The sequence below is a fragment of the Gopherus evgoodei genome, chromosome 4 (genome assembly GCF_007399415.2).
Source record: "Gopherus evgoodei ecotype Sinaloan lineage chromosome 4, rGopEvg1_v1.p, whole genome shotgun sequence".
Taxonomy (NCBI): Eukaryota; Metazoa; Chordata; order Testudines; family Testudinidae; genus Gopherus; species Gopherus evgoodei.
This window is the reverse complement of record NC_044325.1, coordinates 83,871,996-83,891,899: the sequence shown is the minus strand read 5'-3', so window position 1 is coordinate 83,891,899 and position 19,904 is coordinate 83,871,996. Positions and strand designations below refer to the sequence as shown.

Sequence of the window (19,904 nt, the reverse complement as noted above, 5' to 3'; positions counted from 1 at the left end):
GTGAGTGGGGGAAATCCCCTAAATTTGAAATGAAACAAATTTTTGCAAAGAAATTTTGTTTCATGGTTTAAAACAAAAAAGGTAAAATGTTGACTACAATTAAAAGGGTTTATTGTTTAAAAAAAAAAAACTTTCGTGCAGTAGGGAACCATGTTTTTCAGTCACCTCTAGTTGTAAGGCCTTTCTATACCGGACTTTAGGGAAGAGGATGAATTTCTCCCTAGTCTGTACATAACCTCCATTGGCATTATAGAAAGTTATTACATGCAGAGACATGAAGGGAATCTACCTTTGACCAGAATGACTCTCTCCTTTCTTCATGGTGTTCCACTTACACATATCAGGATGTCTTTGGTATGACTATGGAGGTGATGGCAGAGTAAATTTGTGTATGAGCGAAGGAGTTATTTCAGAAAAATTCAGCGTGAGGAAAATTTGTGTCAGAGTATAGAACATTATATGTGATTATATTATACCCTGCAAGATCCGGGGAAAGTGGGGAAGGACAAAAACTGGAAGACATAATGGTGTGCCATAGACCTATGTAAAGTCTGGGGGTTGAAGGGGTGTATCCATGTCGAGGAGGCAACTGCCTCCTTTGCCCCATAGCGAATGACACCCCTGCCTGTGATAAATGACCTGCAACCAGTTTATAACTCATGTTCCATTTCTTTTCAGACGTTTGCTGAAAAGTGAACTTGGATCCTTCATCACAGATTATTTCCAGGTAAGACGTGTTCCTTAACGGATAACTAAACTTTGCTCAGTTTTTAATTTGGTTTAGTTTGCTCTTGAAAAATAAATAGAATCGCTTCTTACAAGTAGGTAGCCTGCATTCAGTGTTCTCTGCCACACAGGTTCATGGAATCAAATACAGTATCTGGATTTTTTTTTTTTACTAAGGGCTGCATAGTCTTATGTTCAATAGTATTTGTTGTTGTACATAGTAAAATAAAGATGACCAGCTCTCATGCTTCAGTGTGTGATGTGATCACCTGCTGGGATCAGGAAGGAAATGCCTCTCCTGATCTCTCCAATAGAGAACTGAGTGCACTGATGGTTCTTTTTGCCTTGGGTTGGCAGCAGTCTCTAGTGGTTAGAGCACAGGACTAGGGGGCAGGAGTGGAGCTGGGTTCAGGAAAAAAGGTGATCTGCTCCCAGTTCTGTCAATAAGTTGATGTACTGCCTTGAGTAAATCACTTCCCCTCTGTAAATTAAGCTGATGCTCACCTTTTATAAAGTGCTTTGAGAACCCTTTGAGATAAGTGCCAAGCATAGACTGGATAAACTAATATGGTACGGGAATTCCTATGTTTCCAACACAGATGCACAGTTTCTCAGAGTGTAACTTAACCCCTCTCCCAAATATTTAGAAATAGTGGATGAAAGTTTCTCTCTCTAAAGGCGGGGGAACGAACTCTACCCTACCCTATCAGCAGGAATTTAGTCTGATCACTATCATGGGATCCCAGAAATGTAATTCCAGTTTGTGGTGGAGGAAAAATCTAAAGCCTGGAGAAGAGGTACAGTAATTAGTCACAAATGTGCACAAATGTAACAGCCTTTAACTAATAATGTTATTATCTGTGGTCAGACGTAACCACATGAAAGTGTGTTTAAGATGAGTGCAGGGCCATGCTGATGGTTTCAGTACTGCAATCATTCAGTGGCGCTATTTAAAAAAGAGCAGGACTGCTGAGAACAACAGGGATTTCAGTGTTGGTTTTATTCTCTACCAGTAAAAGAGAAGAAAAAATTGCACCACTTCCTGAGGTGGCTGAAGTAGCTTGTGCACTGTGTCAGTAGTAAAAAAAAATAACTGACTGGTGTTGTTTCCTTTCAGTATTAGATTGCATGACTTAAAAAAAAAAAAAAATAAGTGCTGTTGAGTGAAAAATAAACTCCCATGTTGCGGGCAGCTGTGTTTCATCTCTTCAGACCCTATCTTCACAACCCTCTTTACTGGAAGGAGAAGACTTTTGCTTCACCTAATGGGAGGACATTTCCTAGAATGTGAGCCAAGAGTCTAGCAGCAGTGAGACAGTAATGCAGTGAGTCCATATTACAAAGAGTTTGGTCTGAGTGGAAATCCACTATTACCGTAACTGGCTTTGGGGTTTTTTGTTTTTTGTTAAACATTGCAAACCATTATATTTGTTTAGATTTGTGAAGGACTCCAGAAGGGCCTACACAGGTGGTCGGATATTACAGACAGGCCTGATATAAAAACTTCAACACAAGAGAAAACATACACTTGGGGGTACATCTACACTGTGATAAAAGACCTGTGTCATGGCCATGGCTGGCCCAAGTGAGCTGACTTGGGCTCGGAGGGCTATAAAATTGAATGGTTGGTGTTTGGGTTTGGGCTGGAGTCCACGCTATGAGAACCTGTGGTCCCACCCAAACCTGTACGCTGCAATTTTTTAGGCCCACAGCCTGAGCCCCCTGAATCAGCTAAACCGGACTCTGAGACTCAGTGCTGCCATTTTTTTATCACAGTGTGGACAAGTGTGAAGCAATGCATGCTAGAAGGAACAATATAAAGTGCTAGTATATAAGCACTAATTGGCTCTGAATGTTCTATGTTCTGGACTATACTGAAAGAGGCAAATTTTGTTTTTTAACTTTGAATAAGATGTGCTTACACTATGCAAGCCAATCAGAAAAGTCCTGGAGGACTTAGGTTCAAACGCTGTCTAGGCCAAATGGATACCTGTGACATTACCTGATGCTTACTCAACCTCTCCACAGTACAAGCAATGATAGAATAGGCCATATAGACTAAAATCCCCTCTGATCCTTATTGACTGGGCCTCCAGTTCAGGGCCAAGTCATATTAGTAAGTGGAACCTTGCCTTGTTTTGTGGATAACATGGGGATTCTTTCACCAAGGTTGTCAATCAGTAACACTGGAACTCAGATAGAATTGTAAAATATATCGCTTTGATAGAACAGCAGAGTAATGATATTATTATATTATTGGCCCCTAAGACCATAATCAGGATTAGGATCCATATATGCTCAGCACTATACAAATACAGAAGACATGATGGTCCATGCCCCAAAGAGCTGACAGTGCAAGAGCTAGTCTACACTTGAGTTAATTTTAGGTTGTTGGGACGAGGGTGGGGGTTGCACTGGTATAACTACATTCATGCAGCGGCACCAGTCCAAACACGATGAATGTTTTTTCATTGAAGTCAACAGGGCCAGAGTTTTACCTCTAGTATAGTGAAGTGTTAAAAATGTGACTTGCCCCAGTCTGGCTCACACTGATGCAAAAAAGATTCAGTGCAGGCATATTCCATAAGAGGACAAGCAATATGAGATCTAGACTAAAGAAGGAAGCAATTTATCTTCCCCTGGCGTGTTTGTGAAATTAGAAACTTACAGTGCACATAATTGACTATAAAAAGTTGACATCCCTTTCCATGGATCTCTGTTCAAGAAGTAGCAATGTAGTGGAATGGGGCAGTCTATGTGTTACTAATCAAACTATCTTGTTGGGATTTCTTTATCAGAGAAGAACTCTTTTCTCATTAGGTTCTCTAAAGTTCTCTATTTTTGTTTTCCATCTTCCTTTGCATGTGTCACTTACTGGTTTAAACTTGAGTAAATGGTGGATTCTCTGTAACTTGAAGCATTTAAATTAAGATTTGAGGACCTCAGTAACTGACGTTATTGGCCTGTTACAGGAATGGGTGTGAGATTCTATGGCCTGTGATGTGCAGGAGGTCAGACTAGATAATCATGATGGTCCTTCTGGCCTTAACATCTATGAGTTTAAAATGTACAACCTGCTCTCCTCTGTCCCAAGGATAGATCCGTTTTCCCCTCAAGATGATGTGCGCAATACTCTAGTGGCAAGCAGGACAATTACCTGAATCTTCCAAAGTTTGAACATTATAAAGTGCCTTCAACATTTTTTTCCTGTTACATTGCAGAGTACACTACACTATTAGTAAGTGCTAAGATAATTGTCAAATCATATTTTCCATAGTTTGAGTGCTGGCTCTTACATTATTTTTAAAGAATTGTTTCAACCACTGAAGGTTTTCCATGGAACATAGTTCAATGCTAAGAAAAAGCTAACTTTGTGAGTCACTTGAATTGGTTGCTCAGAAGTAATTTTCACCAACACTCATGGAAATTTCCAGTTCTTACACTGCATGGAATCTTCAAGAATGGAATGAGCTAGTAGGTATCTTCATATTTCTTAGATTGTCCTAATGAAGTCTAGGGAGATTTTATCTTCAAAATCCCCATGGCCCCAGTGTTATCAAGACTGTCTTGTAGTTAAACCAAACCGTAGTATAACAGACTAATGCACCCACTCATATAAAGATCTCAGTGGAAATTCAAATGTTTGATTCGGAAGGACGTTTGTGTTACTAATCTGCTGCCTTAGTAACTTTAGAGGAGATATAGGCCATGTTGCTGAAAGTGATCTTTGAGCTTTTAAAGACCAAATAACCAGCGCCCAGGATATTCCGCCACTCCTGATTTTCTGTGGGATCTACCCTGTGCTGAATGTTTCTGAATCCACATTTTCAGTTATAATCTTGCTATCCCTCATGGATGTGAAGAAAACCTTAAAAATGTAAACCTATTGCAGATTGACATATTGATACATGATGTACCTGAGTGTGCAGGCAGCCTGAAATGATAGCTTTGGCTGGGGTGAATTGCTTCTTCTCATATCCCAGTGGGTTGCTAACTCTCAAATCCAGTGGTGGAAAATGTAAATGTTAAGTATTTAACTGCTGACCGCTTCAGCCAAAATACCCAGCGAATGTGCTTACCCCAAACTGACTCCTTCTAAGGTTTGGAAACCCAGGCTGTTCCTTGCCCAGCTGCCAAAACCTCCAGCTTCCTGCAACATCTAACACACAAAACTGTGCTGTACTGAAAGCATAGAGACAACATAAAATATATTTACTTTGACATCAAAATCAGTAATTAGGGTTCTGTACTGATTGTATTCTCATATTTAATTTAATCAAAACCTCAATTTCTTAAAATTGAAATGAAGCTGCTGCTGAATTTTCAAGCCTGTGGCACCAGAGGGTTGCAGAATCCAGAGACGTTGATCCAGAGTTTAGGTCCAGTTTGCTGAGGCATATACAGAGTTTTGCAAATAACCCATATATGGGATAGCTAAATCCCCACTAGGGTGTCCAGATTTTCAAAGAAAATAGACAAATTTGTGCTAGAGCTGTGCTTAAAAAGAAAAAAAAAACAAAAATCACATCTCCTCCTCTATCCTACCCAGTTCTTGAAAGAAGAAGATAATGATTTTAGCCCAAATATTCTGTAGCGCAAATCTGCTTTTTCTCCTGCTGATGGCTAGGGCCCCTCTATCCTATGCCCAACCTGTTGGGTTAAAACTGCATAAGGCTGAAGCCTTGAGGAGCCGAGCCAGAGGACTAATAAAATTTCCCCTGCACCTCGCACTTTCCCCTGCTAGGCTCTTAGGGGGACAGCTCCACCAGAGACTCCTTAGGATTAGTCCAGTCCTCTGAACTTGGAGGTTCTTAATAGGCAAAGCAACTCTAATGGGCTGTGTGTAGGATATGATCCTACTAGAGGGCCCAGTCCTGCATGGTGCAGGTGACTGTGGAAGGTGTTCATCACCTTGCAGGGCTAGCCCAAAACTCCTTTGCGGAACTGACTGATTCACCAGCAGGGACTCTGAATTTTAGTTGTTTCCACTAAAATTTACATGAAACTGTGGGCCCTGCTTAATCACTTTACTCTGAATTGTAACCGTATGTGGGCAGGAGTGTTGTCCGTTTTCCCTGTAGCTGCTGTAACACTGAAACACTGTGGGCTGGATTCTTTCAGTAACACCCTCTTTGTGAAAGGCTGCAACTCTGCCTGGCACACACACTGTCCTCTTTACTCATACTTAGGCCTGGTTCACACCTCTGAGCACCCTATCTATGCCAATGCCTATATGCCAATCTTTGCCAATCTAATCCCTGATGTAGGTGCAGCTATGCTGACCGAAAAATGTTTCGAATCAAATGTTGACTTAGCTACTGTCACTTGGCAAAGTGGAGTTCCTACAGCGATGGAACAACCCACTGTAGGAAATGTCCACACTAGGGCACTGCAGTGGCATCGTTCTGGTGCTGTAGCTCTGCCTGTTGTGCAGACATGGCCTCAGTCACTTTCTTGCTTTGTCTGCCCGTAAAGCCTTCCTCTGATTTCTTTGCATTAAAAGTAGTGAAAGGCTTGCCCAAGCTCCCTAGATCTAAACTGCTTTTGTATTTTTGAGGCATTGTGACATACAAAGGTGAAAGGTGTGACAGAATACATACCTGTATTCACATCCTACACACTGCTGTAATAATCTTTGTACAAGGTATGCCGTGTAAGGTATCATCTGAAAACTCCTAATTTGCTGGTCAGTATTGTTCTGGTAAAATGTGTGTGGCAACATTGTATGTGAAGTTACAATATTTTCTTGTATGGTTGTGTTAACATATGTTCCAAACCCCACTGCCCTGCCCAAGCAGAAGTCAGATCTGTCCTAAACAAAGGAAGAAACGTGTGCTTGCCTTAATTTGCATTTAAGCAGTAAACAGAGTCATCATGCAGGAAGGGAAAACAAAGGAAGTTCAAACGGGTGAAAAAATCTGCAGGGAACATCCTTCCACATAGAATCTTTGTCTCCTGGGTCTCAGCTGGAAATGTTTTTCAAGAGAGGGACTGAAACAGTAAAAAGAAGTGACAAAAACTCCAATGCACCCCGCTTCCTCTCCCTGCCCAAATCAGTTTGTGCATCTGAGAAGACCAAAGGAAACAGCTATTGGACTTTGGTCCGCTAAGGAGTTTGGTCAGTAACCTTGCTGGAAGCAAGTGGTGAGAATTTGCTTTGCAGCTAAGATAGTTTCTTACGTAGTTACTAGTAAGCATTTTACCTTTTATTTTTCTTCCACCTATTTCTGACTTTTATGCCTCATTACTTGAACTCACTTAAAATCTCTCTCTTTGTAGTTAATAAACTTGTTTTACTTTTTATCTAATACAGTGTGTTGAAGCTGGAGGTCTGGGCACACTGTTTATAATAATAAGATGGCATATTATTTCCTTAAAGGAATAACAGAGTTAATATGTTTATACTGTTCAGGAGAGGGCTGGGCAGTACAGGATATACATTTCTGGGGGAAGATCTGGGATTAGGGGGTCACCCTGCAGTATAACCCAGGCTGGTGAGAGCTAGGATGCAGCTGCCAGAGTGCAGTTACACACAGACAGTGTGGTGTGGCTTACATGCTGGAAGGTTGTTTGTGAGCAGCCCAGGTGGGAGCTTCTACTGCAAGGCATTATAAGGCACCCAAGGTTGCAGGGCAGGGGTGACAGAGCCCCTAATAGTCTGGATTGTGCCCTGGTATGTCACAGGTCTCTCTTCTGCTCCTGAATGTTGTGGCTTATTCTGTCTATTGGGCCAAAATAAGCTCCCATATCCATCCATCTAGCTAAATTTTGGAGAGTTTCAGGGCTGAACTCTACAGCTAAGGCCCAATTGTGGTTTTAAAGCAACTCCTACAACTGGGAAGATGTGCATCTACAATCTGGAGCTGTACAGAACTGGCAAATGGCTTTCTGAAAAATTCTGGGAACACAATTTTAGGTGACGCTTGTCCCTCAGATGTCCGTTTCCTTGCAAAATTTGATGCCAGAGCTACATGTTCAAAGCAGGACCTGTGCAAATTGATCAGAGATGGAGCTTGTATTGAGCTAAAGGAATTATGAAATATGATGTAAAAAAAAATTCAGTGAAACAGGCTAAATTTTTTGAAATTGCTATGGAAATGAGACTTTCATTTTCAACAGTTGTTTGTCCTTGGTGAGTATATTTTTTAGAAATATAGGACATCTCTAGTGCTGAAATTTGAAGGGAAAAGAATCCTGAAGTCGTTTCTGATTGTGTGTGTGTATGTGTGTGTGTGTATTTTCTTTTGTAAAGAAGGAGAGGCATGTTGAAGAATGTTAATTGCTTTCTTTGGTTAGTTGAGTATCAGAGGGGTAGCCGTGTTAGTCTGGATCTGTAAAAGCAGCAAAGAATCCTGTGGCACCTTATAGACTAACAAACGTTTTGGAGCATGAGCTTTCGTGGGTGAATACCCACTTCATCAGATGCACGTGTTCACCCACGAAAGCTCATGCTCCAAAACGTCTGTTAGTCTATAAGGTGCCACAGGATTCTTTGCTGCTTTGGTTAGTTGGAGAATTCGTCCACCCCCTTTTGAACTTCAGGAACGTGGCCACAGGCATATGCATCTTCAAGACAAGATGTGAAACTGCTTGTGATGGCTAAATATTCCCCTGATGCTTTTCATAAGATTTGGATTGTTAACTGTAGTATCCTGGCCAATTTCCAGCTCAGGTACTTGCATTCTGCCTACTTAAAATTCACCCTCCAGATACAATTGGAGAGGTTTGCTTCATTCCCCTACAGGAGAAAAAAACTTCCGTGCTTTGTCACTCGGACAAAGAAGTTGTCACCCACCAAGTGACTGCATTTTACTGATGGGCATGTGACTCCCTTTGGGAACTTTCTAGTCCAACAATGTTCATACAGAGAAGACAAGACTCAGTGTTTGAGGCTTTATCCAAAGAGCCTCCCTGCCACACACCTGCCCCCAGCATGTGCATGCGCTCTCTCTCTCTCACTCTGACTCACTCACTGGAAAATGTATTGTGCTCATCTTTCTTGAGGAGAAAGATCTGAGTTGACTTGGCTGGGATTCTTGGCCCTCTCAGATGCTGCTTCCAGCCATAGACCTGTACCAGAGTTCCTGTGATTTTATATGCATTATAAAAACATGGGAGTTCTCATCCTATCAGACTTCATAAATCCATTTGTTTGTATCTGCTATCAAACACACACCTTCCCAAACTTACTTGGGCCATGTTTGCCAACTCTTTGGGGGTTAATCCAGGGTTGTGTTCCTTCTCAGTCCATCTCTTTTTCCTACAGTGAAGTAGTAATACAATGTTTGTGGCACCCATCACTAGACCTACAGCAACTTGTGATGCCCTGACTGTAAGGTTAAAATTTCACTATGGGATCCAGGAGAAAGTTGATTCACAAGGGGAATAATCTCTTACCCAAGCATACAATTCTTCTGTAACAGCAAGTGGGAAGAAGGTGGGCGGGCAGCATAGTTCCCTTTCATATAGACACCAAGCTTGCTTGGTGTATGAGGCTGTATCTGTTCCTGCTTGTAACTGTGTCAGATTGTTTTTCCCTAGGCTATATCCCTCTTTGTTGCCTATAGCAACCAGGGATAAAGCAGTAATGAGACCTGTAATCTAGATAAGGCCTGGTGCAAACCTTTGCTTCATTCTGTGTTTGTTAGGCCTGGTCTACACTACGCGTTTATACCGATTTTAGCAGCGTTAAACCGATTTAACGCTGCACCCGTCCATACAACGAGGCCCTTTATATCAATATAAAGGGCTCTTTAAAACGGTTTCTGTACTCCTCCCCCACGAGAGGAGTAGCACTGAAATCGGTATTACCATATCGGATTAGGGTTAGTGTGGCCACAAATCGATGGTATTGGCCTCCGGGTGGTATCCCACAGTGCACCACTGTGACCGCTTTGGAAAGCAGTCTGAACTCAGATGCACTGGCCAGGTAGAAGGAAAAGCAACCTGCGAACTTTTGAATTGCATTTCCTGTTTGCCCAGCGTGGAGCTCTGATCAGCACGGGTGGCGATGCAGTCCCAAATCCAAAAAGAGCTCCAGCATGGATCGTACAGGAGATACTGGATCTGATCGCTGTATGGGGAGATAAATCTGTTCTATCAGAGCTCCGTTACAGAAGACGAAATGCCAAAGCTTTTGAAAAAAATCTCCAGGCTATGATACAGAGTCCACAGCACAGTGCTGTATGACAAGCGTAACGGAAAGCCAAAGAATCAAATGGACACTCATGGAGGAAGGGAGGGGGGACTGAGGACTCCAGCTATCCCACAGTCCCCGCAGTCTCCGAAAAGCATTTGCATTCTTGACTGAGCTCCCAATGCCTGTAGGGTCAAACACATTGTCCGGGGTGGTTCAGGGTATATCTCATCAATTTACTCCCCTTTTCCCCACCCGTAAAAGAAAAGGGAAAAAAATCGTTTCTTGACTTTTCAATGTCACCGTATGTCTACTGCATGCTGTGCTCATCTCCCCTCCACCGTTTAATGTCCTGCCTGGACTATCACAGCAGCTGGAGGCTGCCTCCCCCTCATTTTATCTCACTAAGAAGTCAGTGTTTCTTATTCCTGCATTCTTTATTACTTCATCACACAAATGGGGGGACCCTGCAATGGTATCCCAGAAAGCTTGGGGGAGGAGGGAAGCAACAGGTGGGGTTGTTGCAGGGACACCCCTAGAATGGCACGCAGCTCATCATTTCTGCGGGATCTGACATGGAATGGCTGTGCTCTCTGGTTCTCTGATACACTGGTTCTCTAGTACACTTGCCCCATATTCTAGGCAGGACTAACTCTATTTTTAGATATAACATAAAGGAGGAAATGACCCGGGGGGTCACTCCCATTTTTGTCTTTGTACCCCCGGCCGACCTCAGTGAAGATCAGCCAGGGGCACCCATGACAGCAGCAGACGGTACAGAACGACTGATAACCGTCATCTCATCGCCAATTTACAATGGCACAGCAGACAGTACAGAACGACTGGTAACTGTCTTTGCTACCTTGCAAAGGCAAATGAATGCTGCTGTGTAGCGCTGCAGTACCGCCTCTGTCAGCGGCATCCAGTACACATATGGTGACAGTGACAAAAGGCAAAACGGGCTCCATAGTTGCCATGCTATGGCGTCTGCCAGGGCAATCCAGGGAAAAAGGGCATGAAATGATTGTCTGCCGTTGCTTTCACGGAGGAAGGTATGAGTGACGACATTTACCCAGAATCACCCGTGACACTGTTTTTGCACCATCATGCATTGGGATCTCAACCCAGAATTCCAATGGGCGGGGGCGACTGTGGGAGCTATGGGATAGCTACGGAATAGCTACCCACAGTGCAACGCTACGGAAATTGATGCTAGCCTCGGTACATGGACGCACACCACCGAATTATTGTGCTTCATGCGGCCACGTGCATTTGACTTTATACAATCTGTTTTACAAAACCGGTTTATGTAAAATCGGAATAATACTGTAGTGTAGATGTACCCTTAGAGTGTATTCATTCCTCAGCAAACTACACTGTTGGATTTTTTAAAATGCAAATGTATCTGGCTGAGTGCTTGGTCTTGGGAGGAAGAAGCTTAAATTCAATCTGTTTCCAATCTTGGTGTCTTTTGTCAGTAAAGCAAAGCAGCTCCTGGATTAATCAACAGAAAAACCTGTACTGATAAATGAATCCAAAATCTGTAGAGCGATGAGGTGGGTGAGGTAATATCTTTTATTGGACCAACTTCTGTGTCACTTCACCTTGAGTTGTCCCTTGGAATATGTGCTAACTACTTATGCTTAACTATCTGTTCAATCTTGTATTTAGCTGTGATACTCTCAGAACCATAGAAGAGCTCTGTGCAGGAGCGATGGAAGCTCCCTAAAAGCAGGGGAGTGTGGGGGCACTAGTGTCCAAACTGTGGCCCTGCCCCCCTCTTGCTGCCCCGAAGCCTTGCCTCTGCGCCACCCCTTCCTCTGCGGCCCCATCCTCATACCATCACTTCCCCCCAAAACCCCGCCCCTGCTCGCTCCCCTTTCCCCTGCTCCCATTGCTCACCCTTGTGGTCAGTAAAAAGTGATGTGTCCATGGCCCTGTGGCCCCCCTGTTCCAGTGCCCCTTGCTCTGTGTGACTCGAAATCTTGTCTCTCTCTCTCTCTCTCACCAACAGAAGTTGGTACAATAAAAGCTATTACCTCACCCACCTTGTCTCTCTCAGATCCTGGGCCCACCATGGCTACAACGGCACCCAAAATCTGTAGTGATGTACCCAGAAAAGTGAATGTGTCTCTCAAAGGACCTGTCTTCACTTGAGACAATTAAAGTTCCACCAGTATTTGCAGTGTAGGAAGCCTGAAGCTTTGTGGGCACAAGGTTCGTCTCCACTATCGAGCAGGTTGGAAAATAGGGGGTGGAATTTTCTGCAGAAATGTTTGACATTTTGTCAAAAACCCAAATCAGAAAGTTGAACTTTTTCACAGAAAACAGACCCTGTTTGCAAAAACCTTAGTTTAGTCAGGCCAGGTCTACAGTACAAACATACATTAGTATAACTACATCACTCAGGGGACTGAAAAATCCACATCCCTGAGCAACACACTTGTACTGACCTAGCCCCCAGTACAGACACTGCTGTTTTGACTGGTGTGCTTCTCTCTCGACATAGCTGCTGTCTCTCGCGGAGGTGAATTAACTATGCCAATGGGAGAGGATTTCCTGTTAACGTAATAACGTCTTCACTGAAGTGGTTTAAGTGTAGAGCTGTTCTCACAAACCCCAAATTATCCACTGGAAAAAAGTTTTAGTGGAAAATGCTTGACTAATCCTAGCACCTTTGAAGCTGTAGCATGGATGGAGTGACATCTGCTGCTGGCATTCAAAGCACTGTGTTATGGGACCCTACTAAAAAGCATATTGTAATTGCATTTCTAAATCATGCAAAAGCCTTTGACTTTTGCATGGCTGTAGCATGATGCAGAAACACAGTGCCATCTATGATGTATGCCCAAACCATAAATTGTTTCTGTGGACTAAAGTGCTGTTATCTAGTCCCCTAGCACCATTGCATCCACACTGATCTGGGTAGCTCTGCTTGTTTGTTCCAGGGATGTGAAATTGCCTGCATGCAGCGGCTAGTATGTGGGGAATGGAGGCCTAAGGGCCTATGCAGTTGAATTCCTTAATCTGCTTGCAAATGAGGCACAAATGATTCTCGTTAACCTTAGTTAAAAGCTTGTGGATGCCAACAGGAAAAAGCAATGTGCTGGCAAGTCTATTATGATTGCAGAATAGCTGCTCTTGGCATTGTGAGAATGGCTTCCAGTTTGACAGCTTGAATTTCTAATCTCTGATGACATCCTTGGCCCTTTCTATGCCACTAATTTCCCCATTGTTGGCAACTTTAGAAAAGTACTGGAATAATTAGACCTGCTTTGAACAGGGTCAGATAACGTGGTTTTAGAAAGCCAGCAATAGCCAGCACTCTATCCACATTGCAGCTTCCATACATGCTGTCCAGTCCAAATGTCTTAACCATCTCTGGCTCCATCATATGTATATTCCTTGAAACAAGTTCTGTCTTGACTTGCCTTCCATGCAACATTGTTGACTTGAAAGCAGATTTTGGCCCTTTCTATGTATTTGGGGAACTTTCTAGAGGGTGAGTTGCATATGGGATGGCCCCAAATCAAGTTACTGGAGCTGTTCTTTTTCTTAAAGGCTCTTTGCCAAGATTTCAGACTAAATTAAAGATGCCAAGGGAAGAAGGTTGCTTTTTAATCTCAGATATTTCTAGGGCACCTATCAACGTAACATGTAAGTGCTAAGCTTTAATTGCATAAGATTCCAGGGCAGAAGGAGAATGACTGACTGATTTGCCTAGCAGAGAACTTTGGGGTCTTGTTGACCTTGGCAACATTGAGGGGTCAGATTTAACTCTTTCACACACACACAGCTACATGGATAAAGTCTTAAGTCTAGTGCATGCATGCGGACAGATGGTCTCTTACATCAACAATCACACTAATATTCAGGTTGCTCCCAGTCCCAAAGGACCTGTCACTTACCCCAGGTCAATTGCACTTTAGATTTTATACCAAAGACAACACTGGTAGCCAATCCTATAATAAACTAACTAAATATTTGTTAGCTAAGAAAAATAAAATAGTTATTTACAAGGTTAAAGAAGATAAACATATACACACACAAACATGCGCGCGCGCGAGTTAGGCCTGGTCTACACTGGGGGGATCAATCTAAGATGTGCAACTTCAGCTACGAGAATAGCGGAGCTGAAGTTGACATATCTTAGATTGACTTAGAATCACTTACTTTGCGGCCTTGTGGTGCGGGATCAACGACTGCTGCTCCCCCGTCGACTTTGCTTCTGCCTCTCTCTGAGCTGGAGTTCAGTAGTCGACAGGAGAGCGATCGGGAATTGATTTATCGCATCTATACTACATGCAATAAATTGATCCCCGATAGATCGATTGCTACCCGCCAATCCAGCAGGTAGTGTAGATGTACCCTTAGTCTTGGATTTCGAAGATGGTAGAAGCTTCTATAATGAGCAAGCTCTGTATGTCCTTTAGAGCTACTCAGGCCAAGCACTGGCAATCCTTTGCTTGTGTTTTAGTAATCCTTGTTCCTCAGAGTCCAAGCAGCAGAGTGCAAGCTGATGGGATGAGTGCTCATGCACTTTTCCTTTTCCTGGGTGTATGTGTGTGGGGACAATCAACAAAGTCTTCTGTCCTCTGATGATCCGCAATGGTTTGCCTAGTGTCTATGGGCCTTCCTTTGTGGGCAGGAGATAACACCTCCTGTGGCAAACTAGTATTTCACACTTCGTAATGCTTCTGTTCTGACTATTTATTTACAGTTACAGTGCAAACACTTAAATATTACTCTCTGCAACATGGGATACAGATATTATAAGTGAGATGAATACATACAGTAACCTATATGCATTTCATGAAGTCTAAATGTTAAACACAGTTTTGTAAATCTAATACCTGTTTTAACAATACTAACACATAGGTGAGTCAGACTGGCTTCCAGCTATGTATTGGTCAGTGTTAAGTTGAGGCCTTGGGACCTTGGCATGAGCTGGCAACAGGTCTGCCAACATCCTGGATGCAACAGTTTTTCAGGCATCTAAAGTAGCAGCGTGTAGGGATGGCTATGTGCTATGGAGGCCTGTGACTCCTGCTGGTCTAATGGATGCTTCTGTGTTACAGAATATTGTGCAGACAGTGTACATTGGGCATTCAGACTGGCACTGCTTCCCCATTGGTTAAAGTAGAATAGGGGATGAAGGTTGTGACTCTCACACAATTAGCTGTTCAGAGTAGCCAATTCTTGGGGATATTATGGCAATGAAAAGAAACAACAACTGGTAGATACCACACTTTGTACCGTGGGAGAGAGAGAGAGACCCTCCTGAATATCCATTTTGCTCTGATGGTACAGCATTTCCCATGAGCAGGAGGCACATTCTCTATTGATGTAATGCCTGTGGTAGGGCCCAACCTTTCTGAGATGAGAATATGTGCATTACTCGTCTCTAGCTCTTCCATCGAAGGATCTGAAATCATTTCTCAATAATTGATTTTCTTCCCACAACAGTGCTAGCAGATCGGTAAGTGTTAACCCTTTTTACAGATGTGGAAGCTGAGCCACAGACAGTCTAAGGCTGGATTTACAAAGGCATTTAGGCACCTAAAGAGGCAGCTAGGTGCTTACTGGAATTTAAGAAGTGCCTAAGATGATTAGGCACCTTTGTAAATTCAGGTGCCTAGCTGCGTTTTTAGGTGCCTAAATACTTGGGTAAATCTGCCCTAAATGGCTTTTCCCAAGGGCACATGGGAAGGCTGTGGCAGTCCCAGGAAGAGACTTACCTGATTCTCCTGACTCCCAGTCTTGTGGCTTAAAACAAGCTCATCTTCCAGTTCACCTGGAAGTCCTATTGTTTTGTGAAATGCTCCATATATTTGCTGCACCTGTTATGCTGCAAAAATAGCTGTAGGTTAGGTAGGGGTTAATACCATGTGTGAGATTCTTAACATGCCAAGTCCAGTGTTAGGGCTGAGAGTGCACTGACTGAACTTTAGATACCTGCATGTCAAACAAATAACAGCAATAAAACTCTGTCTTCAAAATTTATTTTAAGTCTTGGGAAAAGCAAATGCATGTCTCTCTCTTCTCTCTTGGCAGAACCAGCTGCTTGCGAAGGGCTTGCTGTTTATAGAGGAGAAGGTTAAGCTATGCGAAGGCAAGTATAGAGAGACTGTTTTGGAATGGGGTCCTGGAGGGCCCTTGTGAGTCAGTCTTTGATGATTGGACAGCTGAGATTCATCTGTTATAACCCCATCATCTCCAAATGATTCACACAACTGGAAATTCTAAGGCCCCTTCTATGAAACTGAGATCATATGCACTGACTAAGCCCAGTTCAAGCTAGCATACAGCTGAACTAGTTTAACATATCCATGCTACCCCTCTGGGAACTACATTGTACTGTAGCCTGTATGTTACTTGAGGGATGTTGGATCTTGTTGAGTCAGAAGCATGACTGAGGCTTTTCCATCAGCCCCTCTCTTCACCAGGAGGACTCGCACATGGTTCTGCAGTGTAATTTAAACCCAGTTTCCAAATGGTGCCGATCCTTGATGTGAATCCTATTTCCCTGCTTTTAAACAGTGTTAAGCCCCTACAGGCTTTTGCCTTATTTCTTAAGATGGTTTGAAAGTGTGCAGAAAGGCCAGAACTCATGAGTCTTGTGACCATACCACAATATCACTAATATCATAGCTTTGTTCTGTTGAAAACCCTGAACAAATGTACTAGAATGAGTATGTGTTTCACCAGGATGGAGATGAAACCCCATTAGGAGTCAAACTCTCCATACGTGAAGAGCTAGTGGCCATTCAAACTGCTGGCCCCACAGTGTCATGCTCCAGTTGCATCTGAAGGTCTAGTGGGGGGAGAACAGTGGGACAGTGGCTGTTATGGTTGATCTTTGGTGATAAGTCACTTTTATTAGGTTTGCCTAATTGACTTGTGCAGCTCTGGCTCTTGAAAACTAGATTGCCATTGCTGACCCAGTTTTGTAGCCTCTGATCATCAGCAAGCCAACTTCCCCATTGACCCGCTTTTTCTGGGTCATTAAATGCCAGTAAAGACACATACTCTTGCACTGCTAGATTCCTTAGCACTGCTTTCTTTTAAGCTGAAATCTCAACCCACGTGTTGCCAGTGAGCAGGTCAGTAATCCCAGTGTGCAGGAGGCGCAGGGTTTGCTAACCTCCTCCTTACAGAGGCCACCTTCCGTTTGACTTACTGCCCACTTGTTTGGTGCAATCCTGGAAAGGAGAATATGGGAGGAATGGAATCTGCACACTATATCTAAGGGCTTGTAGACACGGCCACTTGTGTCGGTATAACTCACGTCGCTCAGGGATGTGAATAAGCCACCTCCTGAATGATGTAAGTTACACCAACCTAGTGTGGACAACACTATGTTGGCGGGAGAGCTTCTCCCAACGGCATTGCTACTCACGGTCAAGGGGAGAACTCTCTCCCATTAGCATAGGGCGTCTCTACCAGATGAGCTACAGCTGCATTAGTGCAGCTGCACTGCTGTAGCTCTGCTAGCGTAGACTAGCCCCAAGGGTGTGCTGCACTCAGTATCCTAAACAGGGATCTCTGTCTTGCTGTTCTCAGCCCCTCAGCTTTCTAAAGAACAAACACTGGCCAGTTAAAAAACTCTAAAACAAACAGACAAAAAAACCCTTGTAAAACTGTCCCAATTTGTGATGCAGATTAAAACATACAGCTCCCGTTGGCAGCGGGTTTGTGAGTCATCCATCATCATGTTAAAATGAAACAAAGGTGCCAGCACGTGGCTGCTGATTGCTTGGGAAAGATGTTCCAGCAAGACAGACAAGGGCCTTCCTGCTGCCCTTTCATTTGTCTGAAGTGGCATTGTAAACACGGTGCTTACAGGAGCTAAGATCACTGTGATGCATTTAGGAGCCAGATGATTCATGGAATTTCCAAGCATTGATTTTTTTTTTTCTTCCCCATTCTTTCAAAAATTAATCACTTTGTTCCAGAGAATCTAGCTTGTGGTCACTGCAACAAGAGCCACTTGTACCCACTTCCCAGTTAGCTTTGACTTCCAGAAAGGGAGCTCTCTTCCCAGCAGTGGGTCAAAGTAATGCCCATGCTGCAGAGAGCAGCAACGTTTTAAGTGCCTGTTTGTCTTAATCAGAACTTCTTTTCTTAATGAACCACTTCAGATTTCTGTAGGATTTATGATCTCTTGCACAAATACACCACTTCCCCATCCTAAAGATTATCTTTCCTTTTATTTCCATTCCCGCACACTGCAACAGCTCAGCCCCAAAACAGGTAGGAGGGGGATCCTAAAACCTATCCACACACTCAGAGACATTAAGGCCAGAAAGGGCCATCATGATCATCTAGTCTGACCTCCTGCACATTGCAGGCCACAGAACCTCACCCACCCATCCTGTATGAGGCCCAAAACTTTTGGCTGAGTTACTGAAGTCCTCAAATCTTAATTTAAATACTTCAAGTTACAGAGAATCCACTGTTTACTCTAGTTCAAACCTGCAAATGACCTGTGCCCCATGCTGACAAGAGGCAAACATCCCCTCCCTCCTACCTCCGGTGTCTGCCAATCTGACCTGGGATGAAATTCTTTCTCATCCCCAGATATGGCTATTAGACCCTGAGCATGTGGGCAAGACCCACCAGAGACACACCTGGGACAGAATTCTCTGTAGTAACTCAGAGCCCTCCCCATCTAGTATCCCATCTCCGGCCATTGCAGATATTTGCTAATAGCAGTCAAAGGTGGCCCGCATGCCATTGTAGGCAATTCATACTATCCCTTTTATCAAACTTGAAAAAAAATAGGTTTTTGCCCCCACTACTTCTCTTGGAAAGCTGATCCAAAACTTCACTCTTCTGATAGTTACATAAGTGGTCATGTCTATACTGCCACTTATGTAGGCAAAACTCATGTTGCCCTGGGTGACAAAAGTTTTGCCACCATAAGAGCGCATGTGCACAGCGCTGTGTCAATGGGAGAGCTCTCTCCCGTTGGCATAGAGCGGCTACATGAGTGATCTTACAGCAGTGCAGCTGCATCGCTACAGCGGTGCCTCTGTAAGTTTGCTAATGTAGACATGGCCTACATCTTGTTTCAAGCTAAAACTTATTGATGGCCAGTTTATATACCTTTGTTCTTGTGCCAGCATTGGCCCTTAACTTAAGTAATTCCCCTCCCTCCCTGGTGTTTCCCTCTGATGTATTTATAAAGAGAAATCATATCTTCCATCGGCCTCCTTTTTATTAGGCTAAATAAGCCTAGCTTCTTAAGTCTCCTCTCATTAAGCAAGTTCTCCATTCCCCTGATCACCCTAGTAGCCCTTCTCTGAACCTGTTCCAGTTTGAATGAATCTTTCTTAAACACAGGAGACCAGAGCTGCACACAATATTTCAGATGGGGTCTCACTACTACCTTGTATAATGGCAATAACACTTCTCTATCTCTACTGGAAATACCTTCCCTAACGCAGGTTTTTTTTCCTGGTTGCATCACATTGGTGGCTCATACCCCCAGGTCTTTCTCCTCCTCTTTTGCTTTCAACTGATACATCCTTGGCTTATAGCAAAAATTCTTGAGATAGTCCCTAAATTCACTATTACAGTATTAAATTTAATCCCTTTCCTATTAGTTCAGTTTTCAAGGTGGTCCAAATCTTCTTATATGATAGTCTGGTCCTCCTCTGTACTGGCAATACCTCTCAACTTTGTGTCATCCACAGATTTTATTAGCACATTTCTACTTTTTGTGCCAAAGTCATTTAATGTAAATGTTAAATAAGATTGGTCCCAAGACTGATCATTGAGTAACTCTACTAGTAACCTCCATCCAGCCTGATAGATCACCTTTCATCATGACCTTGTAGTGTCCCTTAAACCAGTTTTTTCCCACTTTTTTGATTCTCATTTTAATCCCCATTTTCTTCAGTTTAATAATTTCCCATGTGAAACTGTACTGAAATCTTTGCTGCATTTCCTTTATCTAGAAAATCTGTTATCTTCTCAAAGAAGGAGATCAGAGTGGTGTGGCATGATCTACTTTTTGCAAAAACATTTAATATTTCAT

The 19,904-nt window shown here is 43.2% G+C and overlaps 1 protein-coding gene across 5 annotated transcripts in view; it reads left to right on the top strand.

Moving 5' to 3' along the window:
• Positions 1-19,904, top strand: part of PRR5L (proline rich 5 like) — a 74,763-nt gene that overhangs the window by 31,595 nt on the left and 23,264 nt on the right. For 4 of the 5 annotated variants that reach the window (XM_030560024.1, XM_030560025.1, XM_030560023.1 and 1 more), the window contains 2 exons: positions 679-727; positions 15,917-15,974. In XM_030560024.1, coding sequence (XP_030415884.1) covers positions 679-727; positions 15,917-15,974 — 107 coding nt within the window. The remainder of the gene's footprint in view (positions 1-678; positions 728-15,916; positions 15,975-19,904) is intronic. The other variant, XM_030560029.1, reaches the window with a different exon arrangement.